Source organism: Haematobia irritans, chromosome 5 (assembly GCF_050003625.1).
Source record: "Haematobia irritans isolate KBUSLIRL chromosome 5, ASM5000362v1, whole genome shotgun sequence".
Classification (NCBI taxonomy): domain Eukaryota; kingdom Metazoa; phylum Arthropoda; class Insecta; order Diptera; family Muscidae; genus Haematobia; species Haematobia irritans.
In genome coordinates, this window is record NC_134401.1 from 166,312,477 (window position 1) to 166,339,036 (window position 26,560).

At 31.8% G+C, this 26,560-nt stretch overlaps 2 protein-coding genes across 2 annotated transcripts in view; one reads left to right on the forward strand and one right to left on the reverse strand.

Moving 5' to 3' along the window:
• The first annotated feature begins 332 nt into the window (after positions 1-332).
• On the forward strand, positions 333-3,741 carry Act57B (Actin 57B). Its single transcript, XM_075312795.1, has 2 exons — positions 333-492; positions 2,106-3,741. The coding sequence occupies exons 1-2, from the start codon at positions 453-455 to the stop codon at positions 3,194-3,196; spliced, it is 1,131 nt and encodes a 376-aa protein (XP_075168910.1). The 5' UTR covers positions 333-452; the 3' UTR covers positions 3,197-3,741.
• A 16,367-nt stretch (positions 3,742-20,108) lies between these two features.
• Positions 20,109-26,560, reverse strand: part of Rx (Retinal homeobox domain-containing protein Rx) — a 105,010-nt gene continuing 98,558 nt past the window's right edge. The window contains exons 5-6 of the mRNA XM_075313166.1: positions 23,036-23,201; positions 20,109-22,968 (exon numbers count right to left, since the gene is read on the reverse strand). Of these exons, the coding sequence (XP_075169281.1) occupies positions 22,199-22,968; positions 23,036-23,201 (936 nt within the window). The 3' untranslated portion in view covers positions 20,109-22,198. The remainder of the gene's footprint in view (positions 22,969-23,035; positions 23,202-26,560) is intronic.

Genomic DNA, 26,560 nt, shown 5'->3' on the forward strand with positions numbered 1-26,560 from the left:
CGCACACGTACTTTTAGCCTCCCACTTGGTTTATTTTCTTGGGCCTAGCCAGTCAACCAGCCAGCAACATGGATATGTATGAAGATGATCATAATGATGTTGATGACTACAAAAACGATCGATCTGTATGTAGTATTTGGCTTTGGTTGTGCCAGAGGTGGGAGTGGGGGAGGAGGTGTGGGTGTATGAGTATATTAATTTTCTATGAGTTTTTCTCAATTTCGTATTTACCAATTTTATTTTTATCTTTTTGGTGTTGGTGTATTCCTGTGTGATTTTTGTGATCGGTTTTTTGCCTGTGATTTCCGTGATTTTGTTTTATCACTTTTTTCGCGGTATAAAATCTGGTATCCGGTGCTCTGTATCTTCAGTCAGTCATTTGTGTTCCAAAGCGTACACACCGTATTCATTCTTTCTTTCTTTGCCGTTAACCAAAAACAAAAAAACTCAACATGTGTGACGATGATGTTGCTGCTTTGGTCGTTGATAATGGTGCGTTTGGATAAAAATTCAATCAACAAGAAAAAATAAAGTGGATTAAAACGGATACCTCACCGCATAACTCCACATCCTAACCAGCGAAAAGCCTATGGATTTAAAGTGTTTTGTGGATATTTAAACCAAAAAATCCTTTGAAGGATATAACCCTTAAAAGAAAAAAGTGCTAATGTGAAGAATATTTTTCTGAAATTATGCAAAAACAATTTTAGTGATAAAAATGGCGTGCATATACAAAAAATTGGACAATAGAAAAAATTAAATGTAAAAGTAAAAAAAAAAATATTTAAAAAAAAATATAGTATTGCAAAAACTATAATTTTTTTTTAACTTTTAAAAGTCACAGTTATTTGATAAATATTAAATTATAATAATTGGCTTATAACTTTTACAACAAAATTTTATTTTTTTGTAATATTTAAAAGAAAAAAAATATTCAAAGAATTATAGTTGGTCAATTCAAAACTTTTGTGGAAAATATTAAATTAAATTTCTATTTTTATAAAGTTCTTAAAATTCGATTTTTTTTCGAAGACGACAATTAATGTCAAATTATATTTATTGTGAAAATAAGTCCATTTCTACGTCATTTTTATGCAAAATAATTTCAATGAAAAAAAATCTTCAAAAGCACATACAAATTATACTCAATACCTGCGGCCAATCAGGAAAAATATGAATCCAAAAAATACTAAATACGGGTTGGATTCCTCGCGTTTTTTGTTCATTTTCAAAATTGCCTTACGTTAACAACATTTGCGCCATAAATGTATTTCCATATCCCCTATGGATTTTACGTTTCAAAAATTTCATAACGATGGTCTGTGACCAGCAAAAATTACGTCACTTTTGCTTGGCCAAATTGCGTATTGAAAACGTTATATAATATTTTGAAGAAAAAATAACGAATTATTTATGAAAATATTTTGGAACGATTCCAAAATATGAAGCAAAATACTTGGCATCACAAAAACGTCGCTCATTTGCAATGGCAATGGGAATATAAATAGGAGAGGATTTCAAGATCTCTGCTGGAGAAGAAACGAGAAAATATGATTTAAGGAGAAAACGCCACATTCTCCTCAGAAAATCGTTTTATTTTCAATTTTATTAAATTATACGTCGAAGATTTTCTATAAATTCTCTTAAGTTTTCAATGTTGTTGTTTCGGTAATTTCAAATTTTCAAATTTCGCCCAATTTTTGCTTTCCCAAAAAATTGGTTCTCAAATTTATTTAATCGTTTTAAGCTCGCGCTTAAATTTAAAAGAGAATTATTCTCTTATTCTTTAATTCTCAGAGAGAGATTTTTTTATAAAGAAACATTTAGGGCAGAGTATCTTTGCCAACTTATTCCTTAATTCTCAGAAAGAGATACATTTTTCTTCATGACTCTCAACCAATTTATTATTCGTTATTTCTCGGAAAGAGAAATTTTTGCTCATAGAGATAAAAAACAAATGAGAATGGACTTTTTTGCCGTTATTCTCTCTAAAAATCCCAACACTTTAAATCGTTGAGCTGAAACGCTAATGTAATCACACCGAAAATGTCGTTATACTTATGGTGCGTTTCTCTCTTCCTTGTTTCCTTAAAAAAACAATATAGGCTCCGGCATGTGCAAGGCTGGTTTCGCCGGTGATGATGCTCCCCGTGCCGTCTTCCCCTCCATTGTAGGTCGTCCCCGCCATCAAGGTGTCATGGTCGGTATGGGCCAAAAGGATTCCTATGTCGGTGATGAAGCCCAATCCAAGAGAGGTATCTTGACCCTCAAGTACCCCATTGAACACGGTATCATCACCAACTGGGATGATATGGAAAAGATCTGGCATCACACTTTCTACAATGAATTGCGTGTCGCCCCCGAGGAACACCCCGTCTTGTTGACTGAAGCTCCCTTGAACCCCAAGGCTAACCGTGAGAAGATGACCCAAATCATGTTCGAAACCTTCAACTCCCCCGCCATGTATGTTGCCATCCAAGCTGTCCTCTCCTTGTACGCTTCCGGTCGTACCACCGGTATCGTTTTGGATTCTGGTGATGGTGTCTCCCACACCGTTCCCATCTATGAAGGTTATGCCTTGCCCCATGCCATCCTCCGTTTGGATTTGGCTGGTCGCGATTTGACCGACTACTTGATGAAGATCTTGACTGAACGTGGCTACTCTTTCACCACCACCGCTGAACGTGAAATCGTTCGTGACATCAAGGAAAAATTGTGCTATGTTGCCTTGGACTTCGAACAAGAAATGGCCACCGCTGCTGCCTCCACCTCCTTGGAGAAGTCTTATGAACTTCCCGACGGTCAAGTCATCACCATCGGTAATGAACGTTTCCGTTGCCCAGAATCCCTCTTCCAACCCTCATTCTTGGGTATGGAATCTTGCGGTATCCACGAAACCGTCTACAACTCCATCATGAAGTGCGACGTCGATATCCGTAAGGACTTGTACGCCAACATTGTCATGTCTGGTGGTACCACCATGTACCCCGGTATTGCCGATCGTATGCAAAAGGAAATCACCGCCTTGGCCCCATCCACCATCAAGATCAAGATCATCGCTCCCCCAGAACGCAAATACTCCGTCTGGATCGGTGGTTCCATCTTGGCTTCCCTCTCCACTTTCCAACAGATGTGGATCTCCAAGGAAGAATACGACGAATCCGGCCCCGGCATTGTCCACCGCAAGTGCTTCTAAATTATTATTGTTGTTGTTTCTTACCATTCACCACCTCCACCATCACTACAACAATCAACCAAACAACATCTACAACAACACCATATCTCTACAGCTGCTATACTTGCGCTCAGTTGTCTGTTATCTCTGTGCTTGTATGGCTCTTCTCAGTCATACTATCACTAGGACAACTCTCAACTGTTAATTGCTGCTGCTGTTGCTGAGCATCTACCATCATATGCTCAGACTCGAAAGAGTACAAGAGAGAGAGATGCCCATCGTATTTGGTTCCAGATTATTTTTTTTACTGTATGACTGAATTTCTTACTTTAAATCCCCACCTGGTACATCGATCGACCTGATGCTATGCACTCTGTAGCAGCAGATACCTCTAACACCATCCGACATCCTGTAATAGTTTTCGTGTGTCCTTAATGTCTCATTTTGTGTCTTAACAAAAATTATTATTGTTATTGTTGTTCTGTCTGTCTCTGTGTATAGCGACATTATAATAAAAAATTCTATTAATTTTTTTTATAAGGGGTTTATTGCCACATGTAAAATAATCTAATGTTTTCTTATGTAATTTTTTTTAATCTAATGAAAAAAAACAAAACACAAAAAATACCAAACAAAAGAAGATTTTTTCTTTCTTATAATTATCACTGCACTCACACCAAACAAACAAAAAAAAACACAAATGCAACACACCACATACATACAACAATTAGCAATTTACTTAATTTTTAAAGTAATAATAATAAATTAATAGTTACAATTAATATTTTTTCTAAATAATAATCTTGGTAATCTATTCGTTGTGATCGATATTGATGATCCATAGTTCCTTGATTATCATAAGAGAGAAAGATAAGAGATAGAAAGAGAACAATAGGTAAAAACAATTGTATATGAGAAAAGGTGTATGAATGGTGAATATTGCTATAGACTCTAAATGTGAAGCTTAGAAAGAGAATTTTGGAGACAGAGAAAAAAAAGAATTTTAGGGGATTTTCATCAAAGAGGTTTAAGAGACTTTCTTGGGTTGAATAGTGTCTATTAATGTAGACTATACATGTGAAGATCATAAAGAGAATTTTAGGAGGGATAAAGAGCCATTTAGGGGATATCATCAAATAGGACTAGAAATTTATATAGAGACTTTCGTTGGGATCTCATCAATTCCTTAAACAAACTATATAAAAATAGAGAGAGAGAGAGAGAAAGAGCATATAAATTTCTTCTCATATGAATAAGAGATTAAGAGAATGTGAGATAGATATTAAATAGGCAGCAAATGTTGTAGCTAAATGACTTTACTCCCCATATTGGAAACCCACTAAACTATTTCCTTCATAGATCTCTTTGAATTGCTAGATTCGATTAATGATTGTTCAATATCCCATGCAAGATATTTTATCATACTATATGATAAAAATATTTTTTTTTAGATGAGTCATCCCCTACTCAGGATTCATTGACTCACTCACCTCTTGCTTATTTATGTTCTACGATCATATTGATGCTCTCAACAAATTTAAATTTCAACCACATGCATTTATTCTTACCACTCAATGAATGTGAATGTGTAGAGATTTTTCATATAGGAAAATGTGGAATGATGTTGAAATATTTTTCTGTTTGCTGGTCTATATTTATAGCATATTTAGTGGATGGAAAATCATTGTGGGAGATTTTATGGTCTATATGATCTCCTACCGTATATGGTCACGGGATTTGTGGCATGTAGCTAAACAATTTTGTGTGTACACAAAATTCTTTATTACGTTACCTCATTCAATTTACTTAACGTTTGGAATTTTGATGAAAATCTCTGACGTCAATCTATTCAATAGAATTGTGGGCAGTGAGGTGTAATATTAAATGATTTTTGTTTTTTTTTTTATTTATTTTTGTCAAGAATTTTAAAACATATTGCATGTGTATATTGAAATATTAAAGTGTCTTGACTTTATCTAGTTGGAAGAGAAAAATTCAAAATTTTTTAGATTTAAAAGTTGGAGTCCTTATATATAAGATCTTCAAACCCCACCACTGTGGATATTTGGATGGACCATGAGAAAAAGTGGGAACATTTTTGGAATAAATCTGACAGCTTACAAATTTATTTAAGTGACCGATCATATTATTGTTTACATGTTTACAAAAGCATTTTGATCTTTTGCACTCTGAATGGTTGGATTACTTTATATTTAGCTAGAAAACTACTAGAGGCTATCGCTAAAGCCCTCCAGCATATAAATGTGAATATTTTGTTTGTTTTTAGTATCAATGCTCGGTGTCGCGATATTGGCAGTTTTGCATTGCGTCCGAAAAGTGGACGAAAAAAACAGAAACAGCGCCAGAAAATTATCCTTAAAATTAAGGCTTAATTTGATCGATATCCACTCCGCAGCCGACTGGTAGAAAACTTCCTCGTGAGCTGAACATACCACGAGAACAAAGTTTGCAACATACATTGAAAAATCAGTTTGACCTAGGCAAATTAAATTCCAAAAATGTGTAAAAACTCACTGATACCTCAAAGAAAGAGCCAAAGAGTTGCCTCGCTTGCATGAAATTGGCCAGTTAACAAATTTGTTTTTCTCCGATAGAAGCCTTTACACATTGAGCAGTTTGTGAAAACCCAAAATGGTCGTTTTTACCTGCCAAAGAGGGAGTCACCGTGGTGCAATGGTTAGCATGCCCGCCTTGCATACACAAGTTCATGGATGCGATTCCCGTTTCGACCGTACTCCAAAAAGTTTTTCAGCGGTGGATTATCCCACCTCAATAATGCTGGTTACATTTCTGAGTGTTTCAAAGCTTCTCTAAGTGGTTGCACTGCAATGTGGAATGCCGTTCGGACTCTGCTATAAAAAGTAGGTCCCTTGTCATTGAGCTTAACATGGAATCGGACAGGACTCAGTGATAAGTGAGAGGTTCATCACTGTGGTATCACAATGGACTGAATAGATTAAGTGAGCCTGATACATTAGGCTGCCACCTAACCTACCTAGCTGCCAAAGAGATCACATGAATATTTCCTGCTTCGATAGACAATCAAAACTCAAGCCCTGCCAATGGTAGTGGTGTGCGATGCCGTTACGGCAGATGGTCACTCCCCGCTCGCATTCTAAAACATTTACATTGTGGTCAAATCAATGCGGATTGTTATGAGGCAAATGTCCTAAAGACAAACATTTCGGCCACAGAACATGGACATTCCAATAGGACCCAATAGCATCACCGCACCAGAGCTCAAGCGCTGCCAATGGTAATAGCATGGGCTTCCGTAACGGCTGATAGTCGCTCCAATGACAACCTTGGGGTCAAAATAAATGACGAATATTATAGGAAAATTGTCGTCGAAACAGTATTAAGACCCTGGGTAGGCAAAAATTTCGACCATAGACAATGAACTTCTGAACAGATTCAATGTACACAGCACGCTTCATTTCTGGTACACAATGGCTACCAAAATCTTTTGCACTCAATCCGTCGGCCTTTTGCGGCTGTCATAGAACGGATGTCCACCATTTCAACAGCCGTTGCAATGAATTTGTATCACTTTCTTTTGGTGTGATCCGAATTCAGGGTTTGGGATGTGAAATAAAAATTTTGGTGATATGTATGTTTTTATACCCTCCACCATAGGATGGGGGGCATATTAACTTTGTCATTCCGTTTGTAACACATCGAAATATTGTTCTAAGACCCCATAAAGTGTATATATTCTGGGTCGTGGTGAAATTCTGAGTCGATCTGAGCATGTCCGTCCGTCCATACTTTCGTAAAAGTTTCTACATTCTTTCGTAGAAGTTTCAACGCAATCCATGGTGGAGGGCACATAAGATTCGGCCTGGCCGAACTTACGGCCGTATATACTTGTTTTTTTTTATGATTTTTAATGCATTCTAACGCTTGTCGGAAACATTTCGTCTTAAATATTTTCAAAAATTCGAAACTTTTTTAAAATGGATTTAGCATTTTTTCGACAAAATTTTAATAATTTATATCGTTTTATTAAGTCCCAGCAAAAAAAGAGATTCAAAAAAAGTAGTTTGGGTCCCCAATTTCTGATCCGGCAGTAAAGCAAACTTGGTTCATCTCTAATGAATCTTACATGTGCATGTTAGAAGCACTCCATTTTTGGATCCTTTGCATTGCTTTAGAAGTTGTGCCTTGGAAGTTCATTTGGATGAAGAAATAAAAAAAAACTAAAAAACAATTTTTTTCCCTTCTTTCACTTTTTATTATACCCTGTGTCACACTGTGGAACAAGGTATTATAAGTTAGTGCATATGTTTGCAACACCCAGAAGGAGATGAGATAGACACATGGTGTCTTTGGCAAAAATGCTCAGGGTGGGCTCCTGAGTCGATATAGTCATGTCCGTCTGTCCGTGAACACATTTTTGTAATCAAAGTCTAGGTCGCAGTTTTAGTCCAATTGACTTCAAATTTGGCACAAGTATGTGTTTTGGCTCCGAATAGAACCCTATTGATTTTGGAAGAAATCGGTTCCGATTTAGATATAGCTCCCATATATATCTTTCGCCCGATATGGACTAATACGGTCCCAGAAGCCAGAGTTTTACCCCAATTTGGTTGAAATTTTGCACAGGGAGTAGAATTAGCATTGTAGCTATGCTTGCAAATTTTATTGAAATCGGTTCAGATTTAAAGGGTGATTTGTTAAGAGCTTGATAACTTTTTTTTAAAAAAAAAACGCCTAAAATTTGCAAAATCTCATCGGTTATTTATTTGAAACGTTAGATTGGTCCATGACATTTACTTTTTGAAGATAATTTCATTTAAATGTTGACCGCGGCTGCGTCTTAGGTGGTCCATTCGGAAAGTCCAATTTTGGGCAACTTTTTCGAGCATTTCGGCCGGAATAGCCCGAATTTCTTCGGAAATGTTGTCTTCCAAAGCTGGAATAGTTGCTGGCTTATTTCTGTAGACTTTAGACTTGACGTAGCCCCACAAAAAATAGTCTAAAGGCGTCAAATCGCATGATCTTGGTGGCCAACTTACCGGTCCATTTCTTGAGATGAATTGTTCTCCGAAGTTTTCCCTCAAAATGGCCATAGAATCGCGAGCTGTGTGGCATGTAGCGCCATCTTGTTGAAACCACATGTCAACCAAGTTCAGTTCTTCCATTTTTGGCAACAAAAAGTTTGTTAGCATCGAACGATAGCGATCGCCATTCACCGTAACGTTGCGTCCAACAGCATCTTTGAAAAAATACGGTCCAATGATTCCACCAGCGTACAAACCACACCAAACAGTGCATTTTTCGGGATGCATGGGCAGTTCTTGAACGGCTTCTGGTTGCTCTTCACTCCAAATGCGGCAATTTTGCTTATTTACGTAGCCATTCAACCAGAAATGAGCCTCATCGCTGAACAAAATTTGTCGATAAAAAAGCGGATTTTCTGCCAACTTTTCTAGGGCCCATTCACTGAAAATTCGACGTTGTGGCAGATCGTTCGGCTATTCATGATGAAATGTCAAAGCATACTGAGCATCTTTCTCTTTGACACCATGTCTGAAATCCCACGTGATCTGTCAAATACTAATGCATGAAAATCCTAACCTCAAAAGAATCACCCTTTAATTACACCATGTACCAAATTTCAGCCGGATCGGATGAAGTTTGCTTCCCTTAGAGGCTCCGCAAGCCAAATCTGGGGATCGGTTTATATGGTGGCTATATAAAGGGTGATTCTTTTGAGGCTACGTAAATAAGCAAAATTGCCGCATTTGGAGTGAAGAGCAACCAGAAGCCGTTCAAGAACAGCCCATGCATCCCGAAAAATGCACTGTTTGGTGTGGTTTGTACGCTGGTGGAATCATTGGACCGTATTTTTTCAAAGATGCTGTTGGACGCAACGTTACGGTGAATGGCGATCGCTATCGTTCGATGCTAACAAACTTTTTGTTGCCAAAAATGGAAGAACTGAACTTGGTTGACATGTGGTTTCAACAAGATGGCGCTACATGCCACACAGCTCGCGATTCTATGGCCATTTTGAGGGAAAACTTCGGAGAACAATTCATCTCAAGAAATGGACCGGTAAGTTGGCCACCAAGATCATGCGATTTGACGCCTTTAGACTATTTTTTGTGGGGCTACGTCAAGTCTAAAGTCTACAGAAATAAGCCAGCAACTATTCCAGCTTTGGAAGACAACATTTCCGAAGAAATTCGGGCTATTCCGGCCGAAATGCTCGAAAAAGTTGCCCAAAATTGGACTTTCCGAATGGACCACCTAAGACGCAGCCGCGGTCAACATTTAAATGAAATTATCTTCAAAAAGTAAATGTCATGGACCAATCTAACGTTTCAAATAAAGAACCGATGAGATTTTGCAAATTTTAGGCGTTTTTTTTTAAAAAAAAGTTATCAAGCTCTTAACAAATCACCCTTTACAATTATGGACCGATGTGGACCAATTTTTGCATGATTGTTAGAGACCATATACTAACACCATGTACCAAATTTCAGCCGGATCAGATGAAATTTGCTACTCTTAGAGGATTCGCAAGCCAAATTTGGCTTGCGAAAAAAAGTGGACCGATATGGCCCATTTGCAATACCATCCGACCTACATCAATAAAAACTACTTGTGCCAAGTTTCAAGTCGATAGCTTGTTCCGTTCGGAAGTTAGCGTGATTTCAACAGAAGGACGGACATGCTCAGATCGATTCAGAATTTCACCACGACCCAGAATATGTATGCTTTATGGGGTCATAGAGCAATATTTCGATGTGTTACAAACGGAATGACAAAGTTAATATACCCCCCATCCTATGGTGGAGGGTATAAAAAAAGTAGTTTGGGTCCCCAATTTCTGATCCGGAAGTAGTGCAAACTTGGATCATCTCCAAAGAATTTTACATGGGCATGTTGGAAGTACTCCATTTTTGGATCCTTTGCATTGCTTTAGAAGTTGTGCCTTGGAAGTTCATTTGGATGAAGAAATTAAAAAAAAAAACTAAAAAACAAAATTTTTTTTACAATTTCACTTTTTATTTTTATCAATATTTTTTGTTACACTTGTATTTTCTTATTATCTAATTTCTACAAATTGGGAAACTTCTTCGCTTCAACCGGGGATTGAACCTGGGTCTGTTGGCACTATAACACTATTCTTTTTTGCCAAATTTAATTGTCTAAAACTTAAAATTTCACTTAAAACGGCCTATTTCCGTTTTTTTCTAGGACTTGTTCAAAAGGACTGCATTGAAAGTGAAAAAAACAATCGATAGGGGATCCCGGGATGTTTGTGGACTTGTACAAAACGACTGCTTTAAAAGAATGCGCTTTAAAAGAAATGTTTGTGGAACAACTTCTAATTTTTCTGCTGGGGCCTTACTTAAAAAAAAAATCAAATTTTCTTTTAAATATATGAAAAAATGCGAGTTATAAAAACTGAATAAAAGGCACATCTTTCGGAGGACATTTGTGGAAGTGCTTTTAAAGGTTTCTTACCTATGCAATTAAGTTAAAATTTTCAATTTCAATATTTTTATAATGAAACTGATATTATTATTCCTTGTAAAAATGGCTACATCTTTTTATTTTTTTCAAATCAGTTGGTCCTGCGGTTGTTAGCTGAACAACTGCTGAGTTTAACTACTAGCAGCAAGATGTCGCTATTTCCTATTAATCGAGGACACAAACCGGTAGATACAATCTGCGCAGAATATAGATAAGCGCTCTAGATAAAAATCATGTCTAAAGTAGATGATTTATTCCATTATATATAAAGTCTTGGGTATAAATTATCTGATATGATTTGACAAATCCAAAGAGAATACCATTGAGTTTAATTTAAGAGAAACTACCCCACAGATAAAGTACATAGAGAAATTGTAAAGAGTGTTGTTATCTCACGAATACATGAGAATATGAGTTGATGCATTAGTAAAGGCTCTCACAACCTTTTACATGAATGCTGCATGTGTGACAAAGGACGTATACAAAACTTTTAGGGACACCCATTGTTAGGGGATATCGCAAGAATCGAATTTAGCAAAACCCAACAAAAGGGATGATAAAGCCACTCGCTGATTTCCTTTTGTATGAGATTGCAATGAAATTAAACTTTCATGTAAAAGGCATATTTGTTGTCTATAATTTTCACAGTTGGTGGTTGGCACACTGATTGAGTGGCTGACTCATGGGACTAGCTGGTTCATGGGCTAAAAGCATGCTGCCAATATGCCCAAATGACAAAATCACACATTCCGTAAATATTATGAAGACCAAGGATAACAACAACAATTGCAGTAGTGGCAGCAAATGTATCACAAACTAATCATCTCACTCCTCTACATGTTTTTGAAGTTACCCCTTAATATAATAAACGGATTCGTTATTTCTCACTGTGAGAACAGATTTCTGGTCTACGATAAGAGATAATTGCTCTTCAATTATGCGAAAGTACATTATTTTACATTTGTCATTGCCAAGTAGGGTGGCAGGGAGAACGAAGAGGTATATTCAAAAATTCCTGGATATTTTTTATAACGGTCGAGTGTTACCATAAGTAAGAGAACCCAAAATATAGAGTGTCTGCAATTATAGCTCAAGACAATTTGATAGAGAACACAGGTATAGGGAGATTTGAATAGGGTGATAAAGAGGTGGAAAATTTTTGTTTTATTTCATATGCTTTCATCATTCACTCTTCCCATTTATAATTAGAGCTGTAATCAATTTGTTGCAACTGGAGACATTCTTCAATAAAAGCCTCTAACACCTCTATCTCTTGTTTCTATTTTATTGACATAGTACTATTTAATTAGTTAGCATTTTAAAAATTGAATTAGTATTGAATTCATTTGTTTTTTCATTCTTTATCGAAGAAAGAATCAGATAATAATTAACCACGATTTATGTGATAGTATTTATAGGAGGGTTATCTTTTATACTTTGAGATTGGGCAATCCTAATGTTACAATCTGCTATCTGACAGGTCTATTGTCAAATTTTGAGAAAATTTTCTATAGAATTAAAATTTTGACACAATTTTCTATGGAAACAAAAAATTTTTTTTTTTGATTTCAGCTTAAAACCATGTATTGACTAAACTACAAGTGTAGCTTAACCAACAGAGGAAAAGAATGTTTGTCAAATTTATTTGGGCAAAGCCCTATAGACTGCAAGATGGTTGGATGGACGCACTTTTCGGAATAACCACATTCCGGCTATCATGTAAAACTTTTTTCGGAAGGTTCAAGTATGGTTCATTGTTGGGTTTAATGAACTGCCTGAATTTATTCTGATAATTGGTTGATAGTTTTGCTGCAAGTAGAGGATGCTGACGAGGAATGTGGTAATTCCGAAACGTGCGTCCATCCAACCATCTTGCAGTCTATAGGGCTTTGCCCAAATAAATTTGACAAACATTATTTTCCTCTGTTGGTTAAGCTACACTGTAGTTTAGTCAATGCAAGGTTTTAAGCTGAAATCAAAAAAACAACAACAATGATTAAAGAACAAAACCAACAATAACAAAACAAAACGAATGAAAAAAATAAAATTTTGACAAAATTTTTTATAGAAATAAAATTTTGGCAAAATTTTCTACGGAAATAAAATTTTGTAAAAATTTTCTACGGAAATAAAATTTTGTAAAAATTTTCTATAGAAATAATATTTTGAAAAAAAATTTCTATAGAAACAAAATTGTGGAAAAATTTTCTATGGAAATAAAATTTTGACAAAATTTTTTATGGAAATAAAATTTTGACAAAATTTTCTATAGAAATAAAATTTTGACAAAATTTTCTATGGAAATAATATTTTGACAAAATTTTCTATAGGGATTATATTTTGACAAAATTTTCTATAGAAATAAAATTTTGACAAATTTTGTTTTAGAAATAAAATTTTGGCAAAATTTTCTATAGAAATAAAATTTTGTAAAAAAAGTCTATAGAAATAAAATTTTGACAAAATTTTCTATAGAAATAAAATTTTGACAAAATTTTCTATAGAAATAAAATTTTGATGAAATTTTCTATAGAAATAAAATTTTGACAAAATTTTCTATAGAAATAATATTTTGACAAAATTTTCTATAGGGATTATATTTTGACAAAATTTTCTATAGGGATTATATTTTGACAAAATTTTCTATTGAAATAAAATTTTGACAAATTTTGTTTTAGAAATAAAATTTTGGCAAAATTTTCTATAGAAATAAAATTTTGTAAAAAAAGTCTATAGAAATAAAATTTTGACAAATTTTTCTATAGAAATAAAATTTTGACAAAATTTTCTATAGAAATAAAATTTTTACAAAATTTTCTATAGAAATTAAATTTGGCAAAATAGTGTGGAGAAATTTAATTTTAACAACATTCTCTACAGCAGAGCTTCCCAACCCAATTTGCTTCGAAATGTTCGAATGGTACTCGTATGTTCTTTTGTAGTATATTATTGTTGTTTTTGTTGAACTTAACAAATTGTTTTGTTTTAACAAATTTAATGATAAAAAACTTGCTCAACGAAAAATGACGCTGCGCCCCCCCCCCCCCCCCCATGTGGGAAGCTCTGCTCTACAGAAATTAAATTTTGACAAAATTTTCTATATAAAATACAATTTTGACAAAATTTTTTATTTTTTTTTTAGAAAATAATCGATACAATAAAATTTTCTATAGAAATACAATTTTGACAAAATTTTCTATATAAGTAACATATTGAAAACTAATTTTTTTTTTCTGTTTGGTAGATTGGTAGAATTTTTGATGCTTTGGTAGATTTTGTCAAATATTCCTCTCCAACTAAGAGGAGATACTACACAAATTTTTTATAGAACTAAAATTTTGACAATTTTTTTATATAAGTAAAATTTTGACAAAATTTTCAATGGACATAAAATTTTGAGAATGCAAGTTTTGGAGATAGCTCAATCAGAGTGGCAAAAGTTCTACGACATTTGGTTCAAACGCATGAAAAAGTCTTAATGGGGAATATTTTGATGTTTAAATATTTTCCAATGGTTACAAATTGTTTTTGTTCTCCAATTTCGAAATATAAAAGGCAATCCTCGTAATAGGCTCTAATACATGATATGCACCGAAAAAATATTGTAGAGAGAACAAAGATTTCTTATCCTTAAAATACGAATAGAATTTCTCAGATACAAAGTTTTTCTTTCCAGTGCGGATAATATGCTGCACGCAGAGAAGGAATATGATCACCTCAAACATGTTTCAAGAGTAAAATGTTATTTTTGTATGGTGACCATGTAACATGTTTGTCACTAAAATGTTATTTTCTCGTCAAATATAACCTGCTTGCCGAAATCAGATACATGATTTCCGAGGAAATAACATGATTGCGAAAACCATGTTACATGGTCACCACCCAAAAATAACATTTTGCTCTTAAAACATGTTTGAGGTGATCATATTCCTTCTCTGGGTGTGGACCTAATGATGCTCGATATTACGTCTGTTTTCTTTTAGTTTTCTAGGCATCTTTTGTATGAGCTATCCAGAACATCGTTTCACTGGTGTTATATCCATAACATCTTCTTAGTGCATTTCGCATCGGTGTTGCCAGATTGCATTTTGATAAAGCAGCGTTTTTTCGATTCACAATAGCAATTTATTGTGACTTATTTGTCGAATAACATGAAATTCGAAGTGCTGCAATGTCATAAATAATCACAGCATTAAATATTTGTTACTATATGAGCATTTCATATATTAAAAATGTAAGATTTCACTTTTTCTGTGATTCTTTTCAAACAGCTGATGACAATTTAAACTGCGAGTTGTACACGAAATCATTCGAATATGTGACAGTTGTGAAAGTATTGCTCCTTCATTAATTGGGTTTATAGGTGATTGCTACAACTTCGAACGTATGCCAATGTATTTCAGTTATATACATTTCCCATTCAATTTATATTATCTCTTCCTTGATCTTCTCTCAATTGTATTATTACAATTTAATTACTATTTATTGTTTAATTCCAAGTCGAAGAGTGATTTGTTTTAGTCATGAACATAATACAATTTCCCAATCTGCCTCCCCACTCACATATAATTCGGATATTACGTTGTAGAGACATTTGTGGTTAATGCTATGGATGACAGATAGCAGACAGGTCCTTTGCTTTGTTTACGAAGCATTTAATTGTTATAATTGTTCATTGGTTGATTTTAATTGTAGGTTGTCAACACTTTTCATTGTACTCCATTTGTATAGGCAAGGGTAAAATTTGGCTGGTGGTGAAGAGACAATGGGGTTGGAGGTAGCATGACAAGGAAAATCAAATAATAATTTAATATACATATGGGAGAAGAACAAAGCGTTGTAGGTTTTCGTATCAAATTAATTTTTTTCTATTTTTCTTGAAAAAAAAAAAAAATAGTTTACCCCCCAAAATATCTGTACTATGGGTTCAGTGCTGCGGTGAGTTGAAAGCTTTGCTAACTGTCTTCCATTCTCGCTCTCTTTCTCTTCGGGATCCACTGTCAATACAGTCTTCTCTTGTTGTTGATCACACAGTTGCGATAACAATGTAATTGATTAGTACATTAGGGCTGTCTTTCGACAAAAAGGATATTTATTGATGACGAAGTTGCTGTTTCAGAATAATTGTTATGATATTTAATTATTTCTCCTTACTTATTACATTATTATAATAATTATTCTTACTTATTAAAGAAAATACCAATAAGAAATAGCTTAATTTAAGTGCTACGGATAACGGATATAAACAAGTTTAAAAAAGCCACATCCTGTTTTCGTTTAGGCAATTGTTGATTATAAGAGAAAAGTTTCTTATAAGCAAATATCCATTAGTGAACACAGATGTGGGGAGCTTTCTAATTGGACGTCAACGGTGTTGCTTGTTGTGGGAAATAGTGGAGATGAGAGTGGGTATTGTTTGTCGGGACTTCCTCTACGGAGAGCTAGTGGAATGATATTTGCTTTCAACCTATTAGTTCTCTCCAAGAATGAGAAACATTGAGAACAAAAGACATTTGAATAAAACATGTGTTTTATTCAAAAAAAAAGGGATGCCCAAAAATTGCTTCGCTTACACGAAAGCGTTACCGAGTTTAGTTTTCCCCCGATGAGATTCGAAACTGAGAAGTTTGTGAACAAACAAAATAATCGGGCCAAAGAGGTGAGCTGAAAATTTACAGCTTCGATTGGCCACCAGAACTCAAGCGCCCTCGATGAGAATACGTGAGCCAGCGTAAGTGCTCACGTAAAGATTGGCTTAGAAAGGCAGTTCTTTGCTTTATTTCATTGAAGAAAATTTTACAAAAAAACTTATTTTGCAAATTTGTAAAATATTGTCAAAATGTTATTTCTATAGAAAATTTTGTTAAAATTTTGTTCTTATAGAAAATTTGGGTAAAATTTTATTTCTATAGAAAATTTGGTCAAAATTTTATTTCTATAGAAAATTTTGTCAACATTTTATTTCTATGGAAAATGTTGTCAAACTTTTAATTTTAAAGAAAATTTTGTCAAAAATTTATTTCAACAGAAAATTTTGTCAAATTTTTATTCCAATAGAATAAAATTTTGACGGTGGCAAAGAGATATATTTGTACGAATTTATTTCGGCATAAGCCGGCTATCATGTGAAACCTTTTTTCGGAAGGTTCAAGTGTGGTTCACTTTTGGGTTTAGTGAACTGCCTGATAATTGGTTGATAGTTTTGCTGCAAGTAGAGGATGCTGATGAAGAATGTGGAAATTCCGAAACGTGCGTCTGTCCAACCATCTTTCAGTCTATAGGGCTTTGCCCAAATAAATTTGACAAACTTTCTATTCCTCTGTTGGTTAAGTTACACTTGTAGTTTAGTCAATGCAAGGTTTTAGGCTGAAATAAAAAACGACAACAAAATTTTAAAATTTTGTCACAAATTTATTTCTACAGAAAATTTGGCCAAAATTTGATTTCTATAGAAAATTTTGTCAAAATTTTATTTACATCAAAAATTTAATCAAAATTTTATTTCTATAGAAACTTTTGTTAACATGTTATTTCTATAAAAAAAAATTGTCAAAATTTTATTTCTATAGAAAATTTTATTTCTATAGAAAATTTTGGTAAAATTTTATTTCTATAGAAAAATTTTTAAAAATTTTATTTCTATAGAAAATTTGGTCAAAATTTTATTTCTATAGAAAATTTTGTCAATATTTTATTTATATAGAAAATTTTGTCAAAATGTTATTTCTATAAAAAATTTTGTCAAAATTTTATTCTTATAGAAAATTTGGTCAAAATTGTATTTCTATAGAAAATTTGGCCAAAATTTTATTTCTATAGAAAATTTGGTCAATATTTTATTTATATAGAAAATTTTGTCTAAATTTTATTTCTATAGAAAATTTTGTTAAAATGTTATTCTTATAGAAAATTTGGGTAAAATTTGATTTCTATAGAAAATTTTGTCAAAATTTAATTTCTGTAGAAAATGTGGGTAAAATTTTATTCCCATCAAAAATTTGGTCAAAATTTTATTTCTTTAAAAAATTTTGTTAAAATTTTATTTCTATAGAAAATTTTGTCAATATTTTATTTATATAGAAAATTTTGTCAAAATGTTATTTCTATAGAAAATTTTATCAAAATTTTATTTCTATGGAAAATTTTGTCAAAATTTTATTTCTATAGAAAATTTGGTCAATATTTTATTTCTATTGAAAATTTTTTAAAAATTTTATTTCTATAGAAAATTTTGTCAAAATTTTATTTCTATAGAAAAGTTTGCCAAAATTTTATTTCTATAGAAAATTTGGTCAAAATTTTATTTCTTTAGAAAATGTGGTCAACATTTTATTTTTTTAGTCAAAATTGTCATAATTTTATTTCTATAGAAAATTTTTCTAAAATTTTATTCCTATAGACAATTTTGTCAAATTTTTTTTTTTCAATAGAAAATATTTGTATTTCTATAGAAAATTTTGTCAAAATTTTGGTAAAGTTTTATTATTCTATAGAAAAATTTGTAAAAAAGAAAATTTAGTCGAATTTTATTTCCATCAAAAATTTGGTCAAAATTTTATTTCTATAGAAAATCTTGTCAAAATTTTATTTCTATGGAAAATGTTGTCAAAATTTTATTTCTATAGAAAATTTGGTCAATATTTTATTTCTATAGAAAATTTTGTAAAAATTTTATTTCTATAGAAAATTTTGTCAAAATTTTATTTCTATAGAAATTTTTGTCAAAATTTTACTTCTTTAGAAAATGTGGTCAACATTTTATTTCTTTAGTCAAAATTGTCATAATTTTATTTCTATAGAAAATTTTGTCAAAATGTTATTTCTATAGAACATTTAGTCAAAATTTTATTTCTATAGAACATTTTGTCAAAATTTTATTTCTATGGAAAATTTTGTCAAAATTTTATTTCTATGGAAAATTTGATCAATATTTTATTTCTGTAGAAAATATTGTCAATATTTTATTTCTGCAGAAAATTTTGTCAACATTTTGTTTCTATAGAAAATTTTGTCAACATTTTATTTCTGTGGAAAATTTTGTCAAAATTTTATTTCTATAGAACATTTTGTCAAAATATTATTTCTATAGAAATTTTATCAACATTTTATTTCTATAGAAAATTTTATCAAAATTTAATTTCTATACAAAATTTTGTCAAAATTTTATTTCTAAAGAAAATTTTGTCAAAATTTTATTTCTATGGAAAATTTTGTCAAAATTTTATTTCTATGGAAAATTTGGTCAAAATTTTATTTCTATAGAAAATTTGGTCAAAATTTCATTTCCATAGAAAATTTGGTCAATGTTTTTTATATCTATAGAAAATTTTGTCAATATTTTTTATATCTATAGAACATTTTGTTAAAATTTTATTTCTTTAGAAAATGTTATCAAAATTTTATTTCTGTAGAAAATTTTGTTAAAATTTTATTCCTATAGACAATTTTGTCAAAATTTTATTTCTATAGAAAATGTTGTCAAAATTTTATTTCTATAGAAAATTTTGTCACAATTTTATTTCTATTGAAAATTCTGTCAAAATTTTATTTCTATAGAGGATTTTGTCAAAATTTTATTTCTATAGAGAACTTTGTCAAAGTTTTATTTCTATAGAAAATTTTTTAAAATTTTATATCTTTAGAAAATGTTGTAAAAATTGTATTTCTATAGATTGGTTTGTCAAAATTTTATTTCTATAGAAAATTTTGTCAAAATTTTTGACAAAAGTTGTGGAGTGTAATGTTGGCTCTAAAAAAATATCAAAGTGTCTATAATCTCAAGACGGCGCTTTGTTGGGAATGGGGAAAATTGCGAAGAGACACTATCGTGCAGCGTCTGAAGACTTTGTCGGTCGTTTAAAGGCTAATATTTAGTCAATAGGGTGGCTAATTCGAACGAATCTTTACTGATTCCAAAATTTGATGTTGTTACCGACCTTTTTTGCTTTTGAACAATAAGGTTAAAACCCAAAAATATAACGCTCTACTTTGTTGCATAACCTACACAGGAAAAAAAATTGTCGTGAGGCCAAAGATTTCTTGTCCGTAAAATACTATACTTCTCTTATAAAGAGTTTTTTCTTTGTTCAAATGTTGATAAACTTTTCGATGTAAACATAAAACTAATAATAATAAAACTATATAAAATAGAAAATATAAACTGAGTGGACCCCTAACAAGTAAAGAAACCCCCATGAAAAACTCTTCGAAATTGAATTTAAAAGTGAACTTTTATTGGTGTCTAATTCATATTCATATTCTCTTAAAATTGTATTATACATTAAAAACTACAAATTATTTCATAATATCGTATAACTACAAAAGTACATTAAATATTATAGGAATTTTAGAATACAGAAAAAAAAACAAAAATATTTGATCCCCAAATAAAATCGTGAATGATCGAAGGACCAAAAAAAATCAAACTATATTTTTAAAATAAGTAGCTGTAGTGATGAACTCTTTATTATCTATAAAATATTTTGATTTTTGATTGTTGATTACAAACTAATGGAATTACACATTACAAATAACTCTAGATATGTATGTATGATTGAGTCAAGTTCGGTCCATCCGTCTGTGCGTTTTTCAAAACCTCGATTTTTGTTCACAACTAAATTTTTCTTACATTCATACAAATGAGTTATTTTACCTTTATGCTAGGGGAGGGCTAAAATCTATTTGACTAAATTAATTTTTCTTGTTTTTTTAGAGGCTTAGGGAAATTCTATATATTTCTTTTTGTTATGTGGAATACTTATCTCTAATGCTTGTGGCAGGGGTGTGTGTGTAAGAAAGTGAGTGAGTGAGTGAGTAAGTTGGAGAGGGAGATCTTATATGATGGAGAGAATATGCTAAAGAGAATGTGTTTGATTTCGGAGAGGAATGTGGTGACATTCAAGCATAATACACAGAAAAAATACTTTCCTTTGGAATGAAAATTTAGGCGAATTATATTTTTTACCAAGTATTTCTTTTAGTTTGATTTATTTTCTTTTAAAGAAACTTTTTTACGGGCGAAACAGTGTTGCCAATTGGTTCTTTCTCGCTAGATCTAAAGCCTTTTAGGGGGGAAATCATTCCATGACCTTTTTTGCCGTTTTTATTTTCGCCATGATTCTATATGGAGAAACTTGTTGCCCGAATAACTTTGATCACATATTTCAAAGCTCAATCCAAACATTAACTTTTGCTATACCATATTTTTCTGACTTTTTGTAGGTGGTTTAGCTGTTTTTTGGGGGAAAACCTTATGGTTTTTAATGAAACAATGAAAGCTTTGCCTGCCTAAAATTTCTTTTCCGAGAAAAGAACTTTCTTATTTTAGTTTAATTGAGTCAATGTCATCGGATGGAATAAAAAAAATACTACAAAAGGCTCTCTTATTAAAAAGTGAATAATACATCTAACACTTCTCAGAATATTTCCGAAGATTGTATGCTCTTTGTTCTAATTTGGGATACTAGTATTAATAAGGATTATATAGGCTTCGATATCAAATTTTCCACTTGTGGTTAAAGGATGCTTTTTTTTTTGTAATGGGTAAATTGCCCCGACATATTGGCATACTTTTAGGCGTAAATTATGGTATAAAAATATTTAGCGTTTTTCAGGCTATTTTAGTCTTTTATTGGGGAAAAATGTTGCTTGTCTAAAATTTCTTTCCCGAGAAGAGAAGTCTTATTATTAGCCAATGATAGAATACAAAAAAAAAAAACAATAACAAAAAATACCACAAAGGGGAGACGCCCTTATTAAAAAATGAACAATGAATCTAACACTTCTCAGAATTATTGTATGCTCTTCGTTCTAATTTGGGATACTGGTATTAATAAGGCTTTGGTTGACTTCGGAATAATATTTCCCACATGTCGTTAAAGGATGTTTTTTTGTAATTAAGTAAATCTAAATTCCCACTTCAAAAAAGTTTCCCCGACATATTTGCATACTTTTAGGCGGTTCATGGAATTACAAAAGTATACAACTTGGTCTGGAAAAATGTTCTTGAACTTGTTCCATTAGCCAAAAAACACGTCTATTTTTGGAGTCTCGAATCGCAAATGAATGAAAAGTGTTAGAAAAAATGGAAAAATTGTGGCATTGAATGGCAAAGTAGAAAACTACCAAAAATGTGAAAAAAGTTATTGGATGGAGAATTTTACTATAAACACATACAGTGAAACCTCTCAAACTTGGACCATCTAAAAACCGGACCACTCACAAAAGTGGACAATTTTTGTGAGACGTTTGCTATATTATCACATTAACAGTGGAAACCTCCCAAGCGTGGACAACATTTAGGCGAACGTGAGTGTCCACTTCTGAGAGGTTATAGTGAAAACGTGTTTCTCACAACTATTTTTCTCTTTAACCAAGGATATTATTATAGGGAAAAATATCATGATTGTAGAAAAAATAATTTTTCTATTTTCGTCTATAAAAATGCCTCTTTCTCCTTATGTCTAATGTCTAGGGATGGAGTGAGTGTTCAAGTATTGCTCTGTATGCCTTAGCTTAGACCATAGTTAAACTCTTATTGATATTCTCCAAATGTTCCTTGGCTTTTATGCGTAATGTTGCTATTGAATTCGATCGAATATCGGTCGATTGTGGCTGGCTGGGAGAGCACGATGATGGTGAAACTGAGGTTGCCGCCGATGTTGTGGACGATGTTGAATTTGATGTTGTGCTATTGGAATTCGTTCCATTTGCCCCCGATGCTCCACTTGTTCCTGTGGCATTTGTCCCACTCGTATTTGTTGTTATCGATGGTATGGGACTATCACGACCCACATCGACCACCTCAATATTCACATTGGCCGATGTTGAACATTTGCTGGCATTCGTTTCCGTATCGCCATTTGTGGTGAGATTTTGTGGTGATATTGCTGACTGTGTTGCCCCACTTAATGTTGGTGGTGGTGGCAGCGAGGTCAGTGGCGAGTTTGTGGCCGAAGCAGATGAAGAGGTGGATGTTGAGGACATAGAGTTGGCCACAGTTATCTGTGGCTGCATTGAGGCCAATGTTTGTGGTGACATGCGTGACAAGTGTGGCGATAAGTGAGCTAAAGACATATGCGGATGACCAGTGTGCGAATTACTAGAACCCATTGGAGGTAAACCATGAGCTTGATGGCTACTGGGCGGAGGTGGGGGAGGACCATGCATACTGGGGCCATGATGACCCATGGCAGCTAAACTGCTCATGGCCAAATTTGAAGGAGCTAAGCTAAGAGGCGGCGTTAGATAACTGGGGTAGACATTTTGCGGATGTGAAAGAAATCCTGTAGAAGAAAATGATGAAATTAGCATGTGATAGTGAAAAATTGAGATTTTTGAGAAAATACTAACCTGGCAATGCTGAAAGCAATGGTGGCGATAACCAAGGATCTACAGGCAGTCCGGATGGTCCACAACCCAAACGATGTGGCAGCTGGGTAAAGTGTGTTAGGCCCAAGCGTAGACTTTCAGATTTTTCTTGACGTCTCCATTTGGCCCGGCGATTTTGAAACCATACCTGTAAAAAATAAAAACAAATTAAATTTAATTAAGATTGAAACAATTAAGTTTAATTAAGATTACTGTTGTTTGAGTCTTATGTTATATCTAAGTTGATTAAGATTTGCAAAAATGACTAAATGCATTGCAGACTGTTTATTTATTAAAATCTCAATGGTTATTTCATATTATGAAAAAAAAAAAAACAAATAAATAAATTTATTATGTTTCATTGAATTTAAATTAAACTTAAATAAAGTTAAATTAAATTAATGAAGTTTGAACTTTATTAAATTAAATAATTTAATTAAAATTTAATAATATCGAAATTAAAATAATTAAATTAAATTAATGAATTAAATTAAAAAATAAAATTAAAATACAAGTAAATTTTGAATTTAATAATATTTAAATTAAAATAAAATTTTAATTTATACAAATTTAATTTAATAGAAGTTGTAAATTATATACGAAAGAAATATATACTTTTTTAATAAAATAAATTAAACTTCGAGTTAAGTTAAATGAATTAATAGTGAGGTCCTCGGGTATAAAAAAACTATAAATTTAAGTAAATACTATCATTTAAATAAATTTTATAATTTATATAATTTATTTATATAAGGTTTAAGAAAAGAAAAATAAAACTAAATTAATGCAGTTTGACCTTAATTAAATAAAATTAAAATGAATTAATTTAAATTTAATCATTTTTATATTAAATTATTTATATTAAATTTATCACACTAATAAAATAAAATGAGTTAAAAGTAAATTTTGAATTTAAAAATATTTAAATTAAATTGAAATAAAATAAATTTAAACTTGATTAAATTAAATTATAAAATGGTGTAAAATTTTCTATATTTCTATTTATAAATATTTACACTTTTTTAATTAGTATACAATCTTTGGGTTTTAAATAATATATATTGAATTACGAGTTTGGTGAAATGAATTAATATTGAAGTCCATGGGTATAAGAAATTATAAATTTTATTAAATAATATATTAGGAAAAAAAACAAATAAATTAAATTAATCATTTCATTAAAATGTTTGTAATTAAATTTAAATTAATATAAAGTAAAATTAAATAAATGAAGTTTGAACTGAACTAAATAAACTAATTTAAATAAAACTAAAATTAATTAATTTAAATTTAATAATAGGGAAATTAAATTCAATCAAATTAAAAAATTAAATAAAATTTAAATTATTTAGATTTAAATCTAATTAAAAAATTAATATGTATTCTTTATTTTAAATAAAATAAATTAAATTTCGAGTTAAGTTAAATGGATGGATATTGAATTTTCCGGGGATAAAAAATTATAAACTTAGTTAAATAATATATCTCATAAAAAAATTAATAATTTTATTAAATTTTATTGCATTAAATATAAATTAATCTAAAGGAAAGTGAAACTAAAATATAAAATAATATGGAAATTACATCAAATAGTTGAATAAAATTAAAATGTAATTAAATTACAATTTTTCTTAATTTATATTCTTTTTTTTCAAATAAAATAAATTATTGAATTAAGTTAAATGAATGAATATTGAAGTCCGCTGTTACAAAAACATATAAATTTAATTAAATAATATAATTTAAAAAATTTTAGTAATTTCAATTAAATTATATGCAAATAAATAGTATAATTTAATTACATTAAGTTTAAGTGGATTAATTTACTTCAAATCGTAAATAGAGACTCCTCGATGAGGTTATAAATTAACTGTCCTACACTGACTGACTGATTCTCATTAGTTCTCAATTTTAAATAATTAAATCTCCATTTTGCTCTACCCACCAATTTTATTTCCCTAATCATTCCTAATAAATTTATACAAATTGCGTTTAATTAGTCTCAAGCGAGGCAACTGACAGTTATAAACCAAAATATGTAACTTACACAGCAACACTTTTAATACATCCAGATAAAGTAAATTTGGATTAGACACACATACTTATGCTCTCCCATATTCTCTCAAGGTTTTGTCATACTGCCAATATTTATCGTTTATCTATTTGTGTTCATACATTTCCCTTGTATTTAGCTTAATTAGTAACTCATTTAGTCTGACTGTCTTTACTCCTCATGCTGACGCTTTTCCCTGCTCTCACACTCTTTCCCACAACCTTATTTAATCACATCGTATAACTGTCATGGTTATTTGAGGCCAACTGCGTAGTGATAGATAGAGCAAATTTCTCCTATTCGTGATGGGAGCTTAATACTCTTAATTTGGCATTTTTATTTTCTTACTCATTCTCTGGCGCACAGCCCTTTTTCCGCTTTTTCTCTTCTCTCCCTTTGCTCTTTATAATATTTGTTAAGATAATTCTAATTACAGCTTGTTTGACTTAATTGAATTCTATCTTGTCCCTTGGCGGGATTCCCGTACTTTCCCTATTCCTCTGTCAGTTCTTTTAATCTCTTTCAATTTGTCTTTAGTGATGGCAATTGCTTGTTACTGCTGTGCTGTTCTTTCATTAGTCTATTATATTTGAATCAAAGAGAGGGAGAGTGGGAGGCCAAAGTGGAGAGCTTATAACTGTTACCTACATGTGAAAGGAAGGAAAATTGTGGGAGAATGGGTGGGGGTGTCTAACCGCCATTTTGTTTTTGGCTACCATTTATATACACTTCCTCTCAACTTCCTTTACTCTCTCGTGTTCCCCATAGACATATACACGCACAGAACTGTTCTATACCCATGCCACATTAACAAATGTATTTAGTGTGATAATTAAGCTCATTCATTTGCAATTATTTTTTATGGTTTTTCTATGTTAGCATACTTAGTGCAGGAGACAACCAGGAAGGGCAAAAAAAGTTTTGATTTCTAGTATGACTGGAAAACGTAAGACTTTAGTGTGCTCATTTCTTTTTCTTTCACTTCTTCTTTGTAGGATAACAATTTTGCTTGTTCTTATCACTGTCATGTTAATGACATTTAACTTAATGCCATTTAAGAATATTCACTATTCATATTCGTCACTGTGGTAACAGTTTTACTCTGAGTCTGTTTTTGTGGGAGAGCAAAAGGTAATACGATTATGCCTGGGTGTATGTGTGTGCGTGGGTGTGTAATTGCTTGTATATATAAGTAATTGCTTATTATACGTTGTACTTGTTTCTGTGTGTATGTTGGCTTCTGTCTTCATCTGCCGCTGTCGCCGTTGTTGCAAGTTTAATTAATTTTTTCGTTCGTTACACTAATTGTTGCTCCAGGTTATAATCGGTAAAGCAGTAAATGTCAAAAGCTCTCAATTGGAAATCATAATTAGTTTAGTGGCAATTCGCTGTTATTTAATTCTCAATAAAGTTCAATTTGCAGATTATCTTAATGAGTATTTACATAGATAACT

Excerpts from the sequence above, each read along its gene's own strand:
- Act57B (XM_075312795.1), top strand. The coding sequence starts at position 453 with ATGTGTGACGATGATGTTGCTGCTTTGGTCGTTGATAATG. Across the intron at positions 493-2,105 it reads TGCTTTGGTCGTTGATAATG|GCTCCGGCATGTGCAAGGCT; the intron begins GTGCGTTTGGAT and ends AAAACAATATAG.